Genomic DNA, 16,637 nt, shown 5'->3' on the forward strand with positions numbered 1-16,637 from the left:
AAGAAGTATAAATATGTGATCGCTACTTTAGCTAAAGTTCCTTATAGCATAAATCGCGACTGAAACATTTACAATACAGTATTGTAAGGTATGTGTATATACGTAAACTACACGGCCCTCGTCTATAATAATGGTTTGTGCAGAGTCACGCCAAAACTAAAGCTAAGCTAATTAGGAAAGCATTTTTGCATCGAAAGTTTGTGTAATAAACTGCTTTAGTATTCAACAGTTTGTGTTCTATTTCTATTAATGCCATTGTCGACACAATTGCATAATTATATTTATATTGCTTAGTTCGTTTTGAGATACTAGCTGTCTCTATTTTTTAATGGTTTTAGTATAAGAGGACATGTTCTTGGCAGCTATAACAACGTTGTAGCTATATTTTCACCAGTTTATACAGATATAACGAAAACTTCAAGTAGCTTAAATTGTAGTGAATAGTAAAAGCGCCTATTTTTCTTGCTCAAAAGCATTTGCAGGAAGCTATTATCTGAGAATGGTTGATCACAAGTGGATTGATGTTAAACCGAAGATCCTATATATATATATATCTAACAGAATGAATGCATCTTATAAAACGCTACACAGATGTAAACTATTACGTAAACTTTTTACGTCTCATATTAGTTTATAAAGGTTAATCTCGCTACTCGAAGCAATAAGCACAAAACTGTGACTCTTTGTTTATGCAGTCCATGCCATTGCTAGGGTGAGCTTAGTACTATTTGTTTCACATCCCTTTTTAATCACCCCTATAACAAACAGGTTGTTGGAAAAATGCACATTTAGCTCCATAGATAGAGGGCTGGCTAGGCATAGCCGCTACAGCTTGAAGTTGAGAGTGTGTAAGTTGCATTAAGTAGAGAGATTATCTGTTTTTGACACAGCTGTGTCAAAAAATAATGGCAACTCCAGCAATAATGGCTACACTGTGTCCAGCAATAAGGGCGATCACCCATTTTCAATAGTGTAGAAGTTACAGCTGTTTTTGCTTATGAAAAGTGTTGATCACTTAAGGTGGTCCTCAAGCAGTGCTAACTTATCTTTAGAAAATGATGCTAATAAGAAAATAGTTTTAATAAATATCTGCTGCCGCAACCCATAATTGAAATCTACTCATTACTGATCTAATGATTAAACGTTTTGAACTTGCACTCTTTCATTCCAGTAACTTTTTCAAATGTTATGGGCATCATGCTAATATCAGCTTCCCTTTGCCTTTGGAAAGTAAAAAGTGAGAAGTTAAAGTGAGAAGAAAATCATGATTTTTGTTAGCGGTTGTTATCATTTTGTGTGCTTATATTTCTGAACCCTACAAAAGCCAACTTAATACACTGGACTAAAGTTACAGACCGAGCACAAATGTAAACTAAAAACATGCAGCAAGAGCTCCTAGTAAAACAAACCAATCAGGTTTCACTCTACTCAATGCATGACCAGGGCCATATCCTCATATACTGCAGCTACTGCCATGGCATTACCATTTTTGAGGCTCAAAATTTCGGAATTCACATCATTTTTGCTTGATTTTAGCACTTTGGCTGGGGAAATGGCCAAAATGTCGTTTATCGGTTGTGTGGGGAAACGGCATTTGCGTCGCTTTTAGTATAAAGCTGCCGTCTTGTAACGTTAAACAAAGGATATGAATGCTAGTAAGTTTTAAATATCATCAACAAGATATTAGTCGATAAATTAAGATATGAAACGATTATCTGAAAGGTGTTGCTTTATGCTAATTAAGTCGCGCCTCCTTGGAAAAGAATAAAAGCTTGAAATACCAGTCACCATCGGCTCGACTTTCAAAACGGTAAAATAAAATATTATTTGATTCTCCGATTGTAAGTGATTTTTTGGTGTGATTAGAATAACAATAATTCAGATGATGGAAGTGATGTAAACTTTTTAGACTTTTATAATACTTGGAATATACAGAAAAAAAACGATCGTTGTGGTAGCTCGTTGCACTCTACCGAAAGGAATGCTTCCAAGCATTTCATACAGAGACAATTGTACATGGTTGTATTTTTTGTAGTAGTAGATATGTAAATGAATGCTTATGTACAAAAGATTTTGTTCATAGAAATAATTAAGTTTGAGCTATGCATGTAACATGCCTAGCTCAAACTTAAATCTACTAGGTACTACTTGCTCAGTATTATAGACTATAGTATAAGTACATTATTTTTAACATGGTGCTCTATTAATTTTACTTTTTAACTCTACAATATTATTTAATTAAGTTATTTCATAGGAGACTACTCATCTTCTACACCATTCAGCATTGTACCCTGTGATAATAAATTCTACTTCATGCTAGCTGTGGCCAACCCCTTTAGCAGCTCCCATTCACATTATATTTTTAATAAGCGTTGTTAAAGTCAATCTCAATAAACAGTTTTATATTTAGAAAACTGGATTATACAGTAATGTCAAATTTTCTGTTAGAACATGTGCCCCATCAGGAGCCAAGTGTGCTAGATTTGCACCATTTTGACTAGTTATACTAAAAATTTTCTCGGGAGAGAACCCCCGGACCCCCCTCCCCCCACCAAGAGGGCGCTCGGTACCCCTCTTGGACTCTCCCTGCAGTACCATTTTTAAACAGGTGGATACTGCCCTGGGCATGACACGACATTGTCAATATCTAGGACAAAACAAATTATGCACAGACCATGTGCAGTCCTGTACATCAAATTTTGGATTACTCAGCTAACAAATACTTATATATCAAACACAATTAGACTAACTAGGAAGCTGCTAATATTCAAGTGGTTGGACTAAAACTTTTCAAATGTTCAAAACTTCCATATGTTTGTATGGCTTCACCTGTTAAAAGACTATCCAGGAAAGACCTCACAATTCTGAGTAAGCTCAAATAAACATTAAAAATGTGGTTTTATGCTCTGTAATTTTTTATGAAAATAAATGTCTTATGTTTTTTAAAGACTACATGGTTTTCGGTTGTTACAGGAATGCAGGTGGATGCACGCCACTAAGCGGCAGTTGTTTCTCTTCTCTAGACAGAGCCTAACTGACCGCTTGTTCCATGCGAGCAAAGTTAAAAAATCATTTACGTTAAATAGACTGACGATGCAGCTGGAAAAGCTTAATTTTGATAATCTAGCGCTGAGAACTCTCCCACTGGATAAAGAAACAGGTATAATTGTTCTTGTGTTGATACTGGTAGGCCTTCTACATTGAAGATGCTATGTAGGATTTTGTTATTACTTGAGTTAATTTTAAAATTACATTTCTGGAAATAATAATTAGTTTTGCTGTCTAAGTTAACTGTAATCTCGCATGTCTATCTTGAGGCAAACCTGGCAATGGCTGTCGAGACGATCATTCTGTACTAGTTAGCTGTACTATTGTACTAGTTTGTACCATTTTAGTTGGTGTCTCACACTACTCAGCTGTTGTTGTCAAACAATTTAAATTATTTCCATTCACTGTGCAAGCTATTTTATTTGTTTTTATGTGTTTTCCTTATTGGGCTTCATACCCATGAAGGGAATAGTGTAGTTTGCTTGTGTCATGTTTTCTTGCTGTAGACTATTTTACTACTGTTTTATTTTGCATATTTGTTGTGAAGAGTTTAAGACTGTTTAAAATGGGTTTCTATGTCTATAGTAATGGAAAGTAATGGAAAAGTTCATGTAGGCTTCTAGAATTTTGCCAGAGATCAATCCTAGCACCATTCAAATGTCAACTAGAATGTGGGAGTTGCTCGCTTTCAAGCGGTTTCTCTATTTCAATGTATAGCTAGAGTAGGCACATAAATCGTGCAATTGCACGTCAATTAGTCTAACCCTCTTTCCTGTTTTTAAATTGCTAATAATTATCCACAGCTTACGTGTATGTCATTATATATTGACATCATTGACAAGGTTATGACTCCCTCCACTACAACGCAAGGTTATGACTCCACTACAATGTAAGGTTATGATTTCCTCCACTACAATGTAAGGTTATGACTCCCTTCACTACAACGTAAGGTTATGATTCCCTCCACTACAATGTAAGGTTATGACTCCCTCCACTACAACGTAAGGTTATGATTCCCTCCACAACAGCGTAAGGTTATGACTCCCTCCAATACAATGTAAGGTTATGACTCCCTCCATTACAATATAAAGTTATGACCTCCTCCAATACAACATAACGTTATGACTCCCTTCAATACAACATAATGTTATGACTCTCTCCACTACAACATAAGGTTATGACTTCCTCCAATACCACATAACGTTATGACTTCCTCCAATACAACGTAAGGTTATGACTCGCTCCACTACAACATAAGGTTATGACTCCCTCCACTACAGCGTAAGATTATAACTCCCTCCAATACAACATAAGGGTTTGCTGTTAAACGCAATCAAAATAGATTTGTTTTTCAAACTTAACAAATTTTCAGTATTTCTTTCTATTCTAATGCAGTTGAGCGGTTGCAGTTGCTTCATTCTTATGTTGTAGGAAACAGACAGAGGAAGGTAGAAGGGGCTTGTTTCTCATTGACCTCTCCAACACCTGTAGACAACCCAACAGTGGTTGCCGTCAGTGAGGAGGCACTCTCTCTTATCGACATAAAATCGGCATCTGATGCCTACACCGATGCCAATTTTGCTGATTATTTCTCAGGCAACCGAATCCTTCCTGGTTCTCAGACGGCTGCTCACTGCTATTGCGGCCACCAGTTTGGACACTTCTCAGGGCAGCTGGGTGATGGATGTGCCATGTTCGTTTATTCCGCACAATCTAATCAAAAATTTGCTTGTTTCAGCTTGTTCAACTGCTAGCTGTTTTATCATGTTGCATTGTCTATGAAAAGCAGGTCTTCCTTGTCTGATTAGTCTGTGACTCTGATTCTACTATTCAGATCATTTAATAAGTTGAGGTTTTGTAAGCATTTGAATGCCAAATCAGCAACCAGGCTTGTTACAAACGTTTATGCTCACAGGCTATAGACAGTCCATGATTGGTTAATTGGTAAATGATTGTTTTTGTGACTTTAAACAAAAATCTGTGATATATCTTTCTAGGTATTTGGGAGAAATAGTTAACGGTAAGAAAGAGCGATGGGAGATACAGCTTAAGGGTGCTGGTAAGACACCCTACTCCAGGCATTCTGATGGTCGAAAGGTGTTGCGGAGTACCATTAGGGAATTCCTTTGCAGTGAGGTTAGCATTCAATTCACAAGGTCGAGTTCCCACAACAATCATTGATCACTGGTTGAGTGTTTCTTCAGCTTCAACAGATATTACAAGAAATGTAATGATTGTCTTGTACTTTCAGGATCTGTATTCCATAAACTGAACAAACATACGTACTTTATGAATTATATTTATTTACTGTTAAAAGAATTTTACTTAATCGCAAAGATTTGCCTCTAGTTTTCCGTCTTTCTAATCAAAATTTATAAAAGTCATCTTAGACAAAAATTCAACAAAAATTAAAAAAGTGTTTCATAATGTGGAGAGAGGTCACTCCTTAGACCTCTACTCGATAGCTTTCCTTAAGACTTAGATGGGTGTGAAACTTTCAGTATTAGTCAAATACTAGCTGTACAACCCGGCGTTGCCCAGGTAATAAAAAAAGACTTTGGACAGGAAGTTGATTTGTATTTAACACATAACAACATTTGCCATTCTAACTTTCAGACTACATATCATGAGAGAAGTGTTTTGTGTCGTTGTAATAAATTAAGAGAGAAAATAACAACTGTAAAGGTTTTCAAACTTTCAAACAACTGTAACTTCCAAACTTCATATCATGAGGAAAACGTTTTGTGCAGGACAACTAAATTAAAAATAAATAAAAAAACTGAAAAGGTTTTCAAATCACTGTGAATTTAAAATTTCATAACTTTCAGCGGCGTATATCTTTTAATAACGTACAGTGGAACCTCGGTTCTCGAACATAATCCATTCCAGAAGGTAGTTCGAAAACTGAATTCTTCGAGATCAGAAACAATTTCTCCCATTAAAATAAAATGATGTAAATTTTAATCCATTTCAAGGCAATAAAACAACTTCGGTAAAGTATTTTTTCAATATTTTACACCATAAGCTGTACTGTATACTGCATACTATAAATAGAAATGGGTAGATATAGATCGTGTTTAATTTTAATTAAAGGTTTTCTATTTATGATGATGGAAAAAGACAACAAAAGTAAACATTTTTCTTACGTTTAGCTCTTATAACATCAAAAACATTAAACGTTAAGATACAATACCAAACATTGCAGAAATTGATAATGAAACAGCAAAAAATGCAACAGATCAGTTACACCAAAAATCGTAGAAAAAAGAAAATATAAACAGCATCTTTGAAGGAGAATCCTCCTCCAAAACAATTTAGGGTATCTCGACTGGAGGGGTTATCTCCCTAGCAAATTTTTTTGGCAGAGGAGACGTCGTCCCAGATGGTTCCTCCTTTTTTTGTATAGAATTTATGAAGCGTAAATTGCTTTTCCGTTTGTTAACGAATGTTTCCATGCTGTTTCCGGAGCTGTTCCAAATCTAATGCACATGCTTCAGTTTGGTCAAGAACCGAATTTATGTTCGAGATCCAAGACGAACAAATCTCAAAATCTTTGGACGACCAAAGATTTTGACAAACGAAAACCGAGTTGGTCGAGCACCGAAGTTTCACTGTGTATAATCAGTAGACAAATCGCCAAATTTTAATTTCGGGAGAATATATTGTTGATACCGTTTTGCTAAGAACAAATTGGCCCTAGTACTGCGAGGACGAAAAAGCATCGTGTTTCATAGAGCTAAAAGAGTTGGTAGAGTTTCAATTAATACGCCATTTTTGTGTGAAAACGAGAAAGGATGTATACGTTATGCAGTATGTGCTATGTATCGCAAGAGCTTTGGTGGTCTTGTGGTTAGAAAGTTGGATTGTAAATTGTTGATAGTGTTCTACGTAAGTTCAAAACCAGCATAATGTGAGTTTTTAAATTCAAGATGTTAATCGCTACAGCTGGACAATCATGCTGACGAATACACATACCAACTTTGAGAAATATATATATGGTCAAATATTGCAGGCAATGCACCACCTTGGAGTTCCAACAACTCGTGCAGGTTCCTGCATCACATCCGATAGCAAAGTCATCAGAGACCTGAAGTACGATGGCAATCAGAAGCTGGAGAAGTGCACAGTTTTGCTTAGAATTGCACCCACCTTTCTCAGGTAGTTTGATGTGTATATATATGGATATATATATTATATATATATAATATATATATATGGATATATATATTATATATATATAATATATGTGCTATTACTACTGATTGTTTCAGTGAGTAGTTGTTTCCTTCAGAATGTTAGCGCTGATCTTATGTAGATAGTTTTATTCGTACTTTAGACTTTAGTTGCTTGTTCTTTGTTTCGGTCAAGATGAATTGAGAGTTCTGGTTTGTTAATGTGTTTATTAACATGATGATCCTCATGCTAAGGGTTACTAGCTCTCTTGCTGCTGAGTGTTGCATATATGTCAGCGGCTGACCAGAGTAACTTAGGACGTTTGACAATGAGATAATAAGGATAATGATGCTAAGATACATCTGTAAATTTGCTTTTCTTCATCATTGTCATTACTAAGTTTATGTTCCATTGTACAGGTTTGGTTCATTTGAGATATTCAAGCCCCTAGATAGCGTAACTGGCAGAGAAGGCTCGAGTGTTGGAAGGAAGGACGTATTGGATGATCTGCTCAATTATACAATAAAAGTCTTCTATCCGCAGGTATGCAGTTTACCAAGACTGTATTGCTGCAACAGTTTTGTATGGGGGAGGAGTTGTTTCTCCTTGTCTCAATGAATTTGGTTCATCTGTATGTTTTTATGTGAGCTGTACATACGACGCATCTATATTTAACTGTATATGTTTATTTTTTAAATTGGTGTAATATTATGTACAATTTTGTGTTATGGGTTGATAGGATAAGTGCTGATAACGTGAGAGACCTGAAGGGGTAGTCAGTGATGGTGAGGAGAGAGAAGCCATGTTACTAGATTTAGGAGTTGCTATGGGTTACAGTTATGCTAATTTAACAGATTTGGAGGGAAGTTAGTGATGGGGAAGAGAGAGAAGCCATGTTACTAGAGTTCTACGAGGAAGTCCTACGGCGAACAGCAAAGCTGGTTGCTAAGTGGCAGTGTATTGGATGGTGTCACGGGTATGTACAGAACTTCACCTATGTACGAAGATATGAATAGGGTTTGACATGTCATATAAATAATCATAAAGCACTCTGGATGCTGCTACAACTAATAGTAATAAAATGATAGTAATAATAACACTAATGATGATAATGGTGCATTCTCCTACTTAGCTAAAGGTTTACAGTGACAAATTAAAGCTACATTAATGAGAGACATTACTAACATGAAAGGTGTGTCTGCCATTGTCTCGTTATTGCTAATACTTAATAATGCAGTTTATTTTTTGTCAATATGATGCAAGTAAATAAAACCATTACTAGCTATGATTTTATGTCATATACAATGTCAAAGTAAGATCATATGTGCTAAAGCTCCATGTGAACTCATGCTTCCAATTACAATTTGTGCCCAAACCAATGAACAATACATGTAGGTGAAATGTAAATGTAAAAAAGATGTAGTATACATTGTAAATGATGTAGTACTTTGTCTCTGAACGACACAGTTGGCACTCAAAAGCAAACCGACATTCATAAGATGAAAGTAAAGAAACCAACTCTAGAAATGTAACAGATAATCGGAACACATCGAATTTTTGGCTGATTATTATTGACGTCTATTTTTAATTTGAAGTTTTTTCACAAATCAAGTCACAAAAATTTTAAATTGTTTGAAGGTTTCATTAGTCACCTAAAGAAGATAAAGACATTTGCAATGGTCAAACTAACAAAGTACCAGCCTAGAGTGTCGTACAGGTAACACTGGCTAGTGGTGCAATTATTGTCTTATTAACTTATCATTTTGTGATTTGTGTTTTCTAGCGTGTTGAACACAGACAATATGAGTATACTTGGCATAACCATAGACTATGGTCCATATGGATTCATGGACTCATTTGATCCAGGCTTCATCTGTAACAGCTCAGGTGAGCTTTAAGGCTTGCACGGACTTGATCTTTTCAAACATATTTATATTGGTGTATACACAGAGTATTTTAATGTGAATTCTTACTCTAGTACATTTGCAGGTCATATTTGCTGGTTCATTGATTTACTTCTATTCATTGGTGCCGTATGGTCAACTTTCAGTGATGTAGAAAACCTTTTGAACCAATATCTTCCCCAGTTTCTGTCTGAATGTATTCATAATAGTAGCAGTAATAGTATGGTGTGGCAATCTGCTGTTACTTATCAAACTGTGCCTATATAGGCTAGAAGGGTACATACAACTAGTAACTACCTCCTATGTAACTTGTTTCCTAACATCTACCAAATAATGCAATTCCTTCTCTCACATGGGAAATCCAATCCAAAAAGTATTCAGAGTTTATAACTTAGCCTCAAATTTAAAACTAATTGGTACTGGATAGATGGCTGTGGCATACACATTAGACCTCCACCTTTTGTAACCATTCCTAACAATCAAACTTCAAACTGGCTAGGAATTACCCATGATTCATGACATAAGAAGGAATGGAACTTTATTACTGCCGAGCATTGTTAGCGTTCTTATGTATTCATAGCAAGACTGAGTGCACTGGTTGAATTCACGTAGATGACGGTGGGCGGTACAGCTATGAAGCTCAGCCTGAGATCTGCAGATGGAACTGTCTCAAACTTGGGGAGGCAATCCAAATGAGCCTGCCTCTCGAAAAGTCTAAGCCTTCGATCAAAGTCTTTGATGAGGAGTATGACAAGGCCTATTCACACGGAATGAGACAGAAGGTAATTTATTATTTCACATTGTTTATCTCAATCAAGGTATCCTCACATGTTTTATTAAGTTTGCATGAACAGTACCGCAAGATTTTGTGTTCTCTTGCTTGCGTTTTTCAACTTTTAATGTCGTCAAAATGCAAGAACAAAGGCTACTGGTAGTTTAGGAATTCAAACATGGCCAAGCTAACTGTTCATCTGCGTTTAGTATCAAGAATCAACGGTAGCCATACTGTCAACAGTTTCAGATGTGCACCGAGGTTGTACTCACTCTCAAAATCCATCTGCCGTGTCAAGTTCCAATTGTTTTCCTAAGTTTCTGCTGTCCATAAAGAGCTATGTTTCTGAAGGTGCATGGCTGCTCTGTCGCACTGAAGCCAGCGAAGCCAAAATTTGTTTTTGTTTTGACATTAAGATTTGGTCTGAGATCATCAGATAGTGTGATATATCATTGTTAGGGACATCTGTCAATAACCACTGTCTATTTGACCAAAACTGTTTTTAGTAGTTCCTGCCTTATGCTCATGCTCACCATACCCGAGGGCTTGCAAAAACTTACCTTTGAATTCCTTAGTAGACAAACTAAATCTTCAGACAACTTCAAGTTTTTTAATTGTCAAGAGGCTTTCTTTGTGGAGAAACTTCAAGTTAAAAATGGACATTGATAATAATCAGCCAGAAATCCTATATAGGCCCATTAGTTGTCACTTGTCCATAGTTGTCTGCCCTTTCATCTGAATTGCCAACATTGTGCTAATAACTACCCATTTTCACGAATAACCAATGTAAACATGCACCAGTTAATGGGCCGGAATAAAAAATACACTTTTTAAGTGTTGGTAAGTACAAGGGTTGACTGATTTTCTTTACCAAAATAATCTATAATAGATATATAGATATAATAGATAGATCTACCAATAGTAGATGTGCTCAATTTTTTGTATCAAACATGCATCTAACCTTTTGACTTAAACCATAACTGCCACGAACAACTTTTATCGTATTTACTAGGTAAATCAGACATGCTGATTCCGATTTTGTAATCAAAATAAAGATTAGGCCACTAACTTTCAGATTAATAAAGGATTTTTTATAGCGTTTTAATATCGGTCTCGAAAACAACACGATCGGCACAACAAGCTCCGCCCATAAATACTTGACGTAACCTAGCTTTTTAGGAACAGAAGTTACGTAGAGATGTTTAGACTGATTTAGAATAATAGAGACGGGTGTTTTAAAATTTATTAATATCTGAATCCAGCTTTAAAAATAATATCAGTCTTTTCTGAAAGGTAGATAAGCTATTTAACATTGCATATTTAAAAAGCGCGATAACAACGCTAGCCCGTGATAAAACCGCGCTTTTTGAGCTCATTTTTCTCGGCGTCCAGCCCATTTAAACGTCATGTAACAAGCTGCGAGCAATTTTAAATAGTTTATATCCCTTTCATAAAAAACTGAAATTATTTTACAGGCTGGATTTAGATAATAATGGGTTTTAAGACATCCATCTCTATTATTCTAAATCGGACTAAACTTTCCTAACTTCCGTTTCTGAAAAAGCTAGGTTTCGTCACATATTTATGGGCGGAGCTTGTAATGCCGATTGTGTTGTTTTCGAAACGGATATTGAAACGCTTTAAAAAAGCCTAAATGACTTTGAAGGTTAGTGGACTAATCTTTATTTTGAGTACAAAATCGGAATCAGCGTGTCTGATTTACCTAGAAAATACAATAAAAGTTGTTCGTGACAGTAATGGTTTAACTATATGATGATATTAGTTTTCCTTCAACCTGCTGTTACTGTCAGACGAAGTTGGCTGTGTAAAGGTATTAAACTGATTCTCGTAGTATGTTGCTGCATTTTAGCTAGTTCTTTTTTCTTGTTTATCACAGCTTGGACTGATGAGCGAGCTTGATGGTGACCTTGACATAATATCATCACTCTTTTCTACCATGTTTGAGACAGGATGTGATTTCACTAATGGTTTTAGAGCTATCACCAATTTACTTCCTCCTGGATTACCATGTTTTAAGCAAAGCAAGGAGGAGTTCCTCTCCTCTATCCTCCGGCAGTGTGCCTCTCTTGAAGAGATGCTTGCCAAGTACAAGCCTAGAATTAACCCAATGTAGGTGGAAATTTTAATGCCAACCATTTCAATTTGGCACTCAATGTCACTTGCAGATTGCATTTTGGTTTAAATTTACATCTAGACTAAAAAAACTAAATGGGACAGCTGATTGTTATCTGACGAATTGAGTGGCCATTTGAAGCCTTCAAGTATACCTGTTTTTTCTTACCTGCTATTACATGTCAGATTTTCTTGCAGGCAACTTGACTTCTTTCAACAACTGATAGAGCAGCAACCAGAGATAGCTGGGGCTCTGCAAAGCCAGCTCACTATTGTACAGGTTGAAATGAAAAGACAGAAGAAGTTAGAGAGTTTTAAGGTAGGTGATGAGTTGTAGTCAAGTCGACAGTTTGGTCTCAGCGGAGTGACTCTCAGAAGTGTTTAGCATTTAGTCTTAGTGTTAGACAGTGTGTAATATCGGGATGTATTTTGTATTGAGTTATTGATCATTTCTTTAATCAGTTAAAAAGTATTTCCATGTACAGCAACCATAGAGCAAAACCATAGAGCGAAACGCATATTTGACATTTTCTTATATTTCTTTTTAATGTATTGCTATTTGCTTAATGAAATTTCATACAGTTTGCTGCGAACATTTGTCTTAAACAGGAAATTGAGATCGTGACTGTCATTTAAAAACTAGTTTGGTTTCATCCTCCTTTAGTGCTGTATTTCTAGTTTCAGTAAACATATGTGAAATGCAAATATTCAGCTAAGGTACATAATGCTACTACTGCATCTCTTTTAAAAGGAGGCAAATGCTAGCAGTACAGATATGAATGAGATTAACATTTATATAACCTGAATGAAGGGGAAACGATTTTAATAGTTTCGGGCAATTTAGACAGTTAGACATTTGATAGCATTAAGAACATGTAGAAACTTGCTAGGCTGTTTTTGGTCTTACAAGGAGAAGTTATCAAGTACCATGTAATAGATGAAGAGTGGGCAACGCACTGCGACATCTGTATGCCTTAGAAAAATGCTACAAACATGGCTATTATCTCTAAAAGTATCAACAGTAGCATAAACATCTTTTCCATCACATGTGTCTACTCTTAGTTCTCATCCTTATCATACTCATTCTCCTTTTATTCCATTCCTCTTTTCTGCTTTTTGTCTGTAAGCATTGCTTTGAATTGCCACAGAAAATGTCTGCTGATGGTAAAGCAGCGGCTGACAGAAAGTGCTGGTCCGATTGGCTGGATAAGTACATTCAGAGGCTTCAGCAAGAGCAAGGGGAGGATGTGAAGGCCTGGAGCAGTCGAAGGAAAGAGATTATGGAGCAGCATAATCCAAGGTATCTCTTGTTGTAAAAATCTTGCCTGTTTGAATTTCATCAATGTTTCTTCAATGGTCCATCAAAAAAATGTACCATTGAAAAAATATGGACTAGTTTATTTTCAATGGTATATTTCCAACTCCCATACTAAAAATTAGCACTAGTTGTAAATTTGTACATTTCACAAATTTACATATTTTTGGTATTGGAGTTGTTCTCTCAATATTTAATTTTCAAATCATAAATGACATGCGCTTTAATTGTAACGAAACGGAGAGCTGCAAAATATGGTGCCTTACAGTGCCTCGCGTTGCGCGTTCACAACTCGAGTTGTGAACGCGCAACGCGGCTTTTTAAAAGTAAGGTGCAATATATTGGTATTACGGTAGCATAACCGTAGATCTGGTTATATTAACAATGGTACATCAATAGGCACTCGTTAGCTAATAGAAATTAAACTATGTATGTATGCACTGTAAAACTAAAGCTAAATTATAGTGTGCCGAGTTTGCGACTCAAGTTGTACAACTCGAGTTATATTTACCAACTCGAGTTGTACAACTCGAGTTATATTTACCAACTCGAGTTTGTAAATATAACTCGAGTTGTACAACTCGAGTTACACAACTCGAGTTCATCAAAAATCCAAGTCGAGTTTTTTCAACAACAACTCGAGTTCAACAACTCGGCTTGAGAAATGTTTCACCTCGTTTCATTTTCTCTAGCTATGTTTTTATACGGAATTTTTTGGTGCATCATTAAACGTCGTTGACATAATTTTTGTTTGTTTATTTTCGGTGTTCATTCAGTTTCTTATCAGGTTCTAGGGAGATAACTCTTTTTTCATTTGAAAAAGAAGTGGTCTGGCTCCCACATAGATTGTTTTTTAGTTTGCTTTTTACATTCTACAATTGTTTTTGTCTCGTTATATTCATAGAAATAAATATTCGCAAATATCGCCAATATATATAATTTAAAAGTGTCTATATATTTAAATTATTATTATTAAATTTCTGTAAATGTTCTGTAAGTGAGACACCCCAATTACTCACTTTGCTTTTTTTACAAATCCATGTTAGTTTTGCGTATAACACAACTCGAGTTCATCAAAAGCCCAGGCCGAGTTGTACAACCCGGCAACTCGAGTTGTACAACTCGAGTTATGAACGCGCAACGCGAGGCACTGTAAGGCGCCATAGCAAAAGGTGTTGCTGTGAATATCTTAGACGGTAATTTATTACATCTGATTGACAAAATATTATGTACAAATTCAAGAGCACACAACTCTCAGTAATGTCTGCAAGAATGTGCAAACTTTAATAAGTTCAGTTACACTGTATGTGGGAAGGTTTTGAAGGTATGAATGTATATAAGTAAGCTGGAACTTGATTTCTAGTATTGTTCTGAGGAACTACATCGCTCAGGAAGTGATAGAGATGGCAGAGGAAGGAGATTTCTCTGGTGTCAGAAATCTTCTCGAGGTTCTCAAGTCGCCGTACGGCACCAACAAAGCAACAGGTAGATGAGTTGTTTTGTCTGAATTTTGTTCACTTTACCACTACTCTTCTTTTATTCACCCTTGTCAAACTATCACTGCATAATCATTTACCACATATCGAGTAGTCACTGGAGCTCAAGCTGTCTCTCAAGCTGTCTCTACAGTACCACGAGCTCCGGCAGCGCTCAGGCCTGTCTGCGGTAAATTAGACTTGGTGGAGCATGTAGTTTACATTGAGATGAAGCTTTATGTACATAAGTTGGGCCAACTTATGCATTGTATTGTATGAAGAGGTTTCAGGATTTTAATTTCAACCTTTTCCCCAAGAATTATTGCTAATTTTTCAGTGAGCTTCACATCGTGCAGCAAATACAAGTTTAGGCCATTATTGTATGTATCTATCACGTAGGCTAGCTGAAAACTTGATGCAATTGGTAATGTATATCTAATCTATATCCGAGGTTTTGGTGGAACTTTATTTAATGTAGTCTTTACTATAATATGAGCAGTGTCGACTCGTCCGTCGACCCGAAGCCACTCTAAAAACGTTAGGAAAAAGTTGCCTAGCACGGGGATTGAACTCGAATACTCTGATTTACAGGCCAGCACACTAACCACTAAAAACTAACCACACGCTGCATGCAAAATCTACCATTTTAAACTGCACCAAAATATTAAAATAGCTCTATTTTTCACTTCCATTCGATGAGTTTGCATGTGATTTTACATAAACTTGTGTCACTTGTGGAGGTAGCTGCATTGCACAAGCAAGCCAAAGAAGACGAATCCAAAATTAGCTTTCCAATAAATTGAAATATTGCAAAGTTTTTGTAATCTCATGTCAGGAAAGTTCTTATAGTATAAGCAGCAATGATTATATATTCCAGATGAATCTACAGAAAAGGAGACAACTCCACATGCTAGTAACCATCCCGTCACCTCGGGGACATGCACCTTACACAGTAGATATACAAAACGACCTCCTGCTTCTGCTGCTGGTCTCGTAGTTTCCTGATCTTCGTAGAGACAACATTCCTTAGCCACATTATCTGCAGGTTATTTATATGGGTATTATGTTTCTGGAATGCTCCATGTTTCTCTTTTTTATGGTTCATGTTTATATTTGTTGTTAGGCAAAGCCCTTCTCACACCTGCATATTAGTAAAACATGAAGTCGATCTTGGGATGTTTTTTAACTTAACAGAGCTTGTCATCATATTTATTACATACATGGATGTCTTTTTATGGTTCAGTTGGAATAACCTGTAGAAATGTTGGGAATGTTGTCTCTCTCTTTGTCACATTCATGGGAGCGTCTGAAATCAGACACTATGACAAATCAATTGTAATCTGGTATAATCAGCCAGTTGATTTTGATGAGCTCTCATTTGAAAGCGTGGCAGTTTATTTCTTATTGTTTTTTAAACATGTTTTTGTTATTAATACCACAGAATAGGCTCTTTAGGTCTACATAAAAGGACTATTTTTACATTGACTCTTAACTAATACGATTATGGTTTTATTTAGGGAGTGCCTTCATTTATCTGGAAATTTGTAATGCGTATTTTTAAAATATGCGTTATACAAAATATTATTTTATATAATAAAGCTCAAGGAATATTTCCTAAAATTTGTATGTTAGTAACAGTCTAACGAGAGTTGTGTCTTATGGTTTACCAATGTCAGATACCCTCAGTAACATTTTTAAAATGATACATATTTATTTTAATTTTATTGCTTATAGAAAATCTTCTGTACGTCACTGGTTCTACAATGTGATAGTATTCCATATCCATTGCTCCTGACATATAATACAACAATCAGCAT

The 16,637-nt window shown here is 36.0% G+C and overlaps 1 protein-coding gene across 1 annotated transcript; it reads left to right on the forward strand.

Moving 5' to 3' along the window:
• The first annotated feature begins 2,978 nt into the window (after window positions 1-2,978).
• Window positions 2,979-16,430, forward strand: LOC137389597 (protein adenylyltransferase SelO, mitochondrial-like). Its single transcript, XM_068075652.1, has 13 exons — window positions 2,979-3,160; window positions 4,480-4,741; window positions 5,046-5,184; window positions 7,061-7,206; window positions 7,641-7,764; window positions 8,076-8,197; window positions 9,005-9,108; window positions 9,738-9,907; window positions 11,795-12,027; window positions 12,229-12,349; window positions 13,179-13,330; window positions 14,709-14,830; window positions 15,698-16,430. Exons 1-13 carry the CDS (start codon window positions 2,986-2,988, stop codon window positions 15,823-15,825), a joined length of 1,998 nt encoding a protein of 665 aa, XP_067931753.1. The 5' UTR covers window positions 2,979-2,985; the 3' UTR covers window positions 15,826-16,430.
• Window positions 16,431-16,637: the final 207 nt, after the last annotated feature.

Source organism: Watersipora subatra, chromosome 3 (genome assembly GCF_963576615.1).
Source record: "Watersipora subatra chromosome 3, tzWatSuba1.1, whole genome shotgun sequence".
Classification (NCBI taxonomy): Eukaryota; Metazoa; Bryozoa; class Gymnolaemata; order Cheilostomatida; family Watersiporidae; genus Watersipora; species Watersipora subatra.

Coding starts and splice junctions, on each gene's coding strand:
- LOC137389597 (XM_068075652.1), top strand. CDS start 2,986: ATGCACGCCACTAAGCGGCAGTTGTTTCTCTTCTCTAGACAGAGCCTA. Junction 8,198..9,004: donor TGTATTGGATGGTGTCACGG/GTATGTACAGAA, acceptor TGTGTTTTCTAG/CGTGTTGAACACAGACAATA. Junction 12,350..13,178: donor AGAAGTTAGAGAGTTTTAAG/GTAGGTGATGAG, acceptor GAATTGCCACAG/AAAATGTCTGCTGATGGTAA.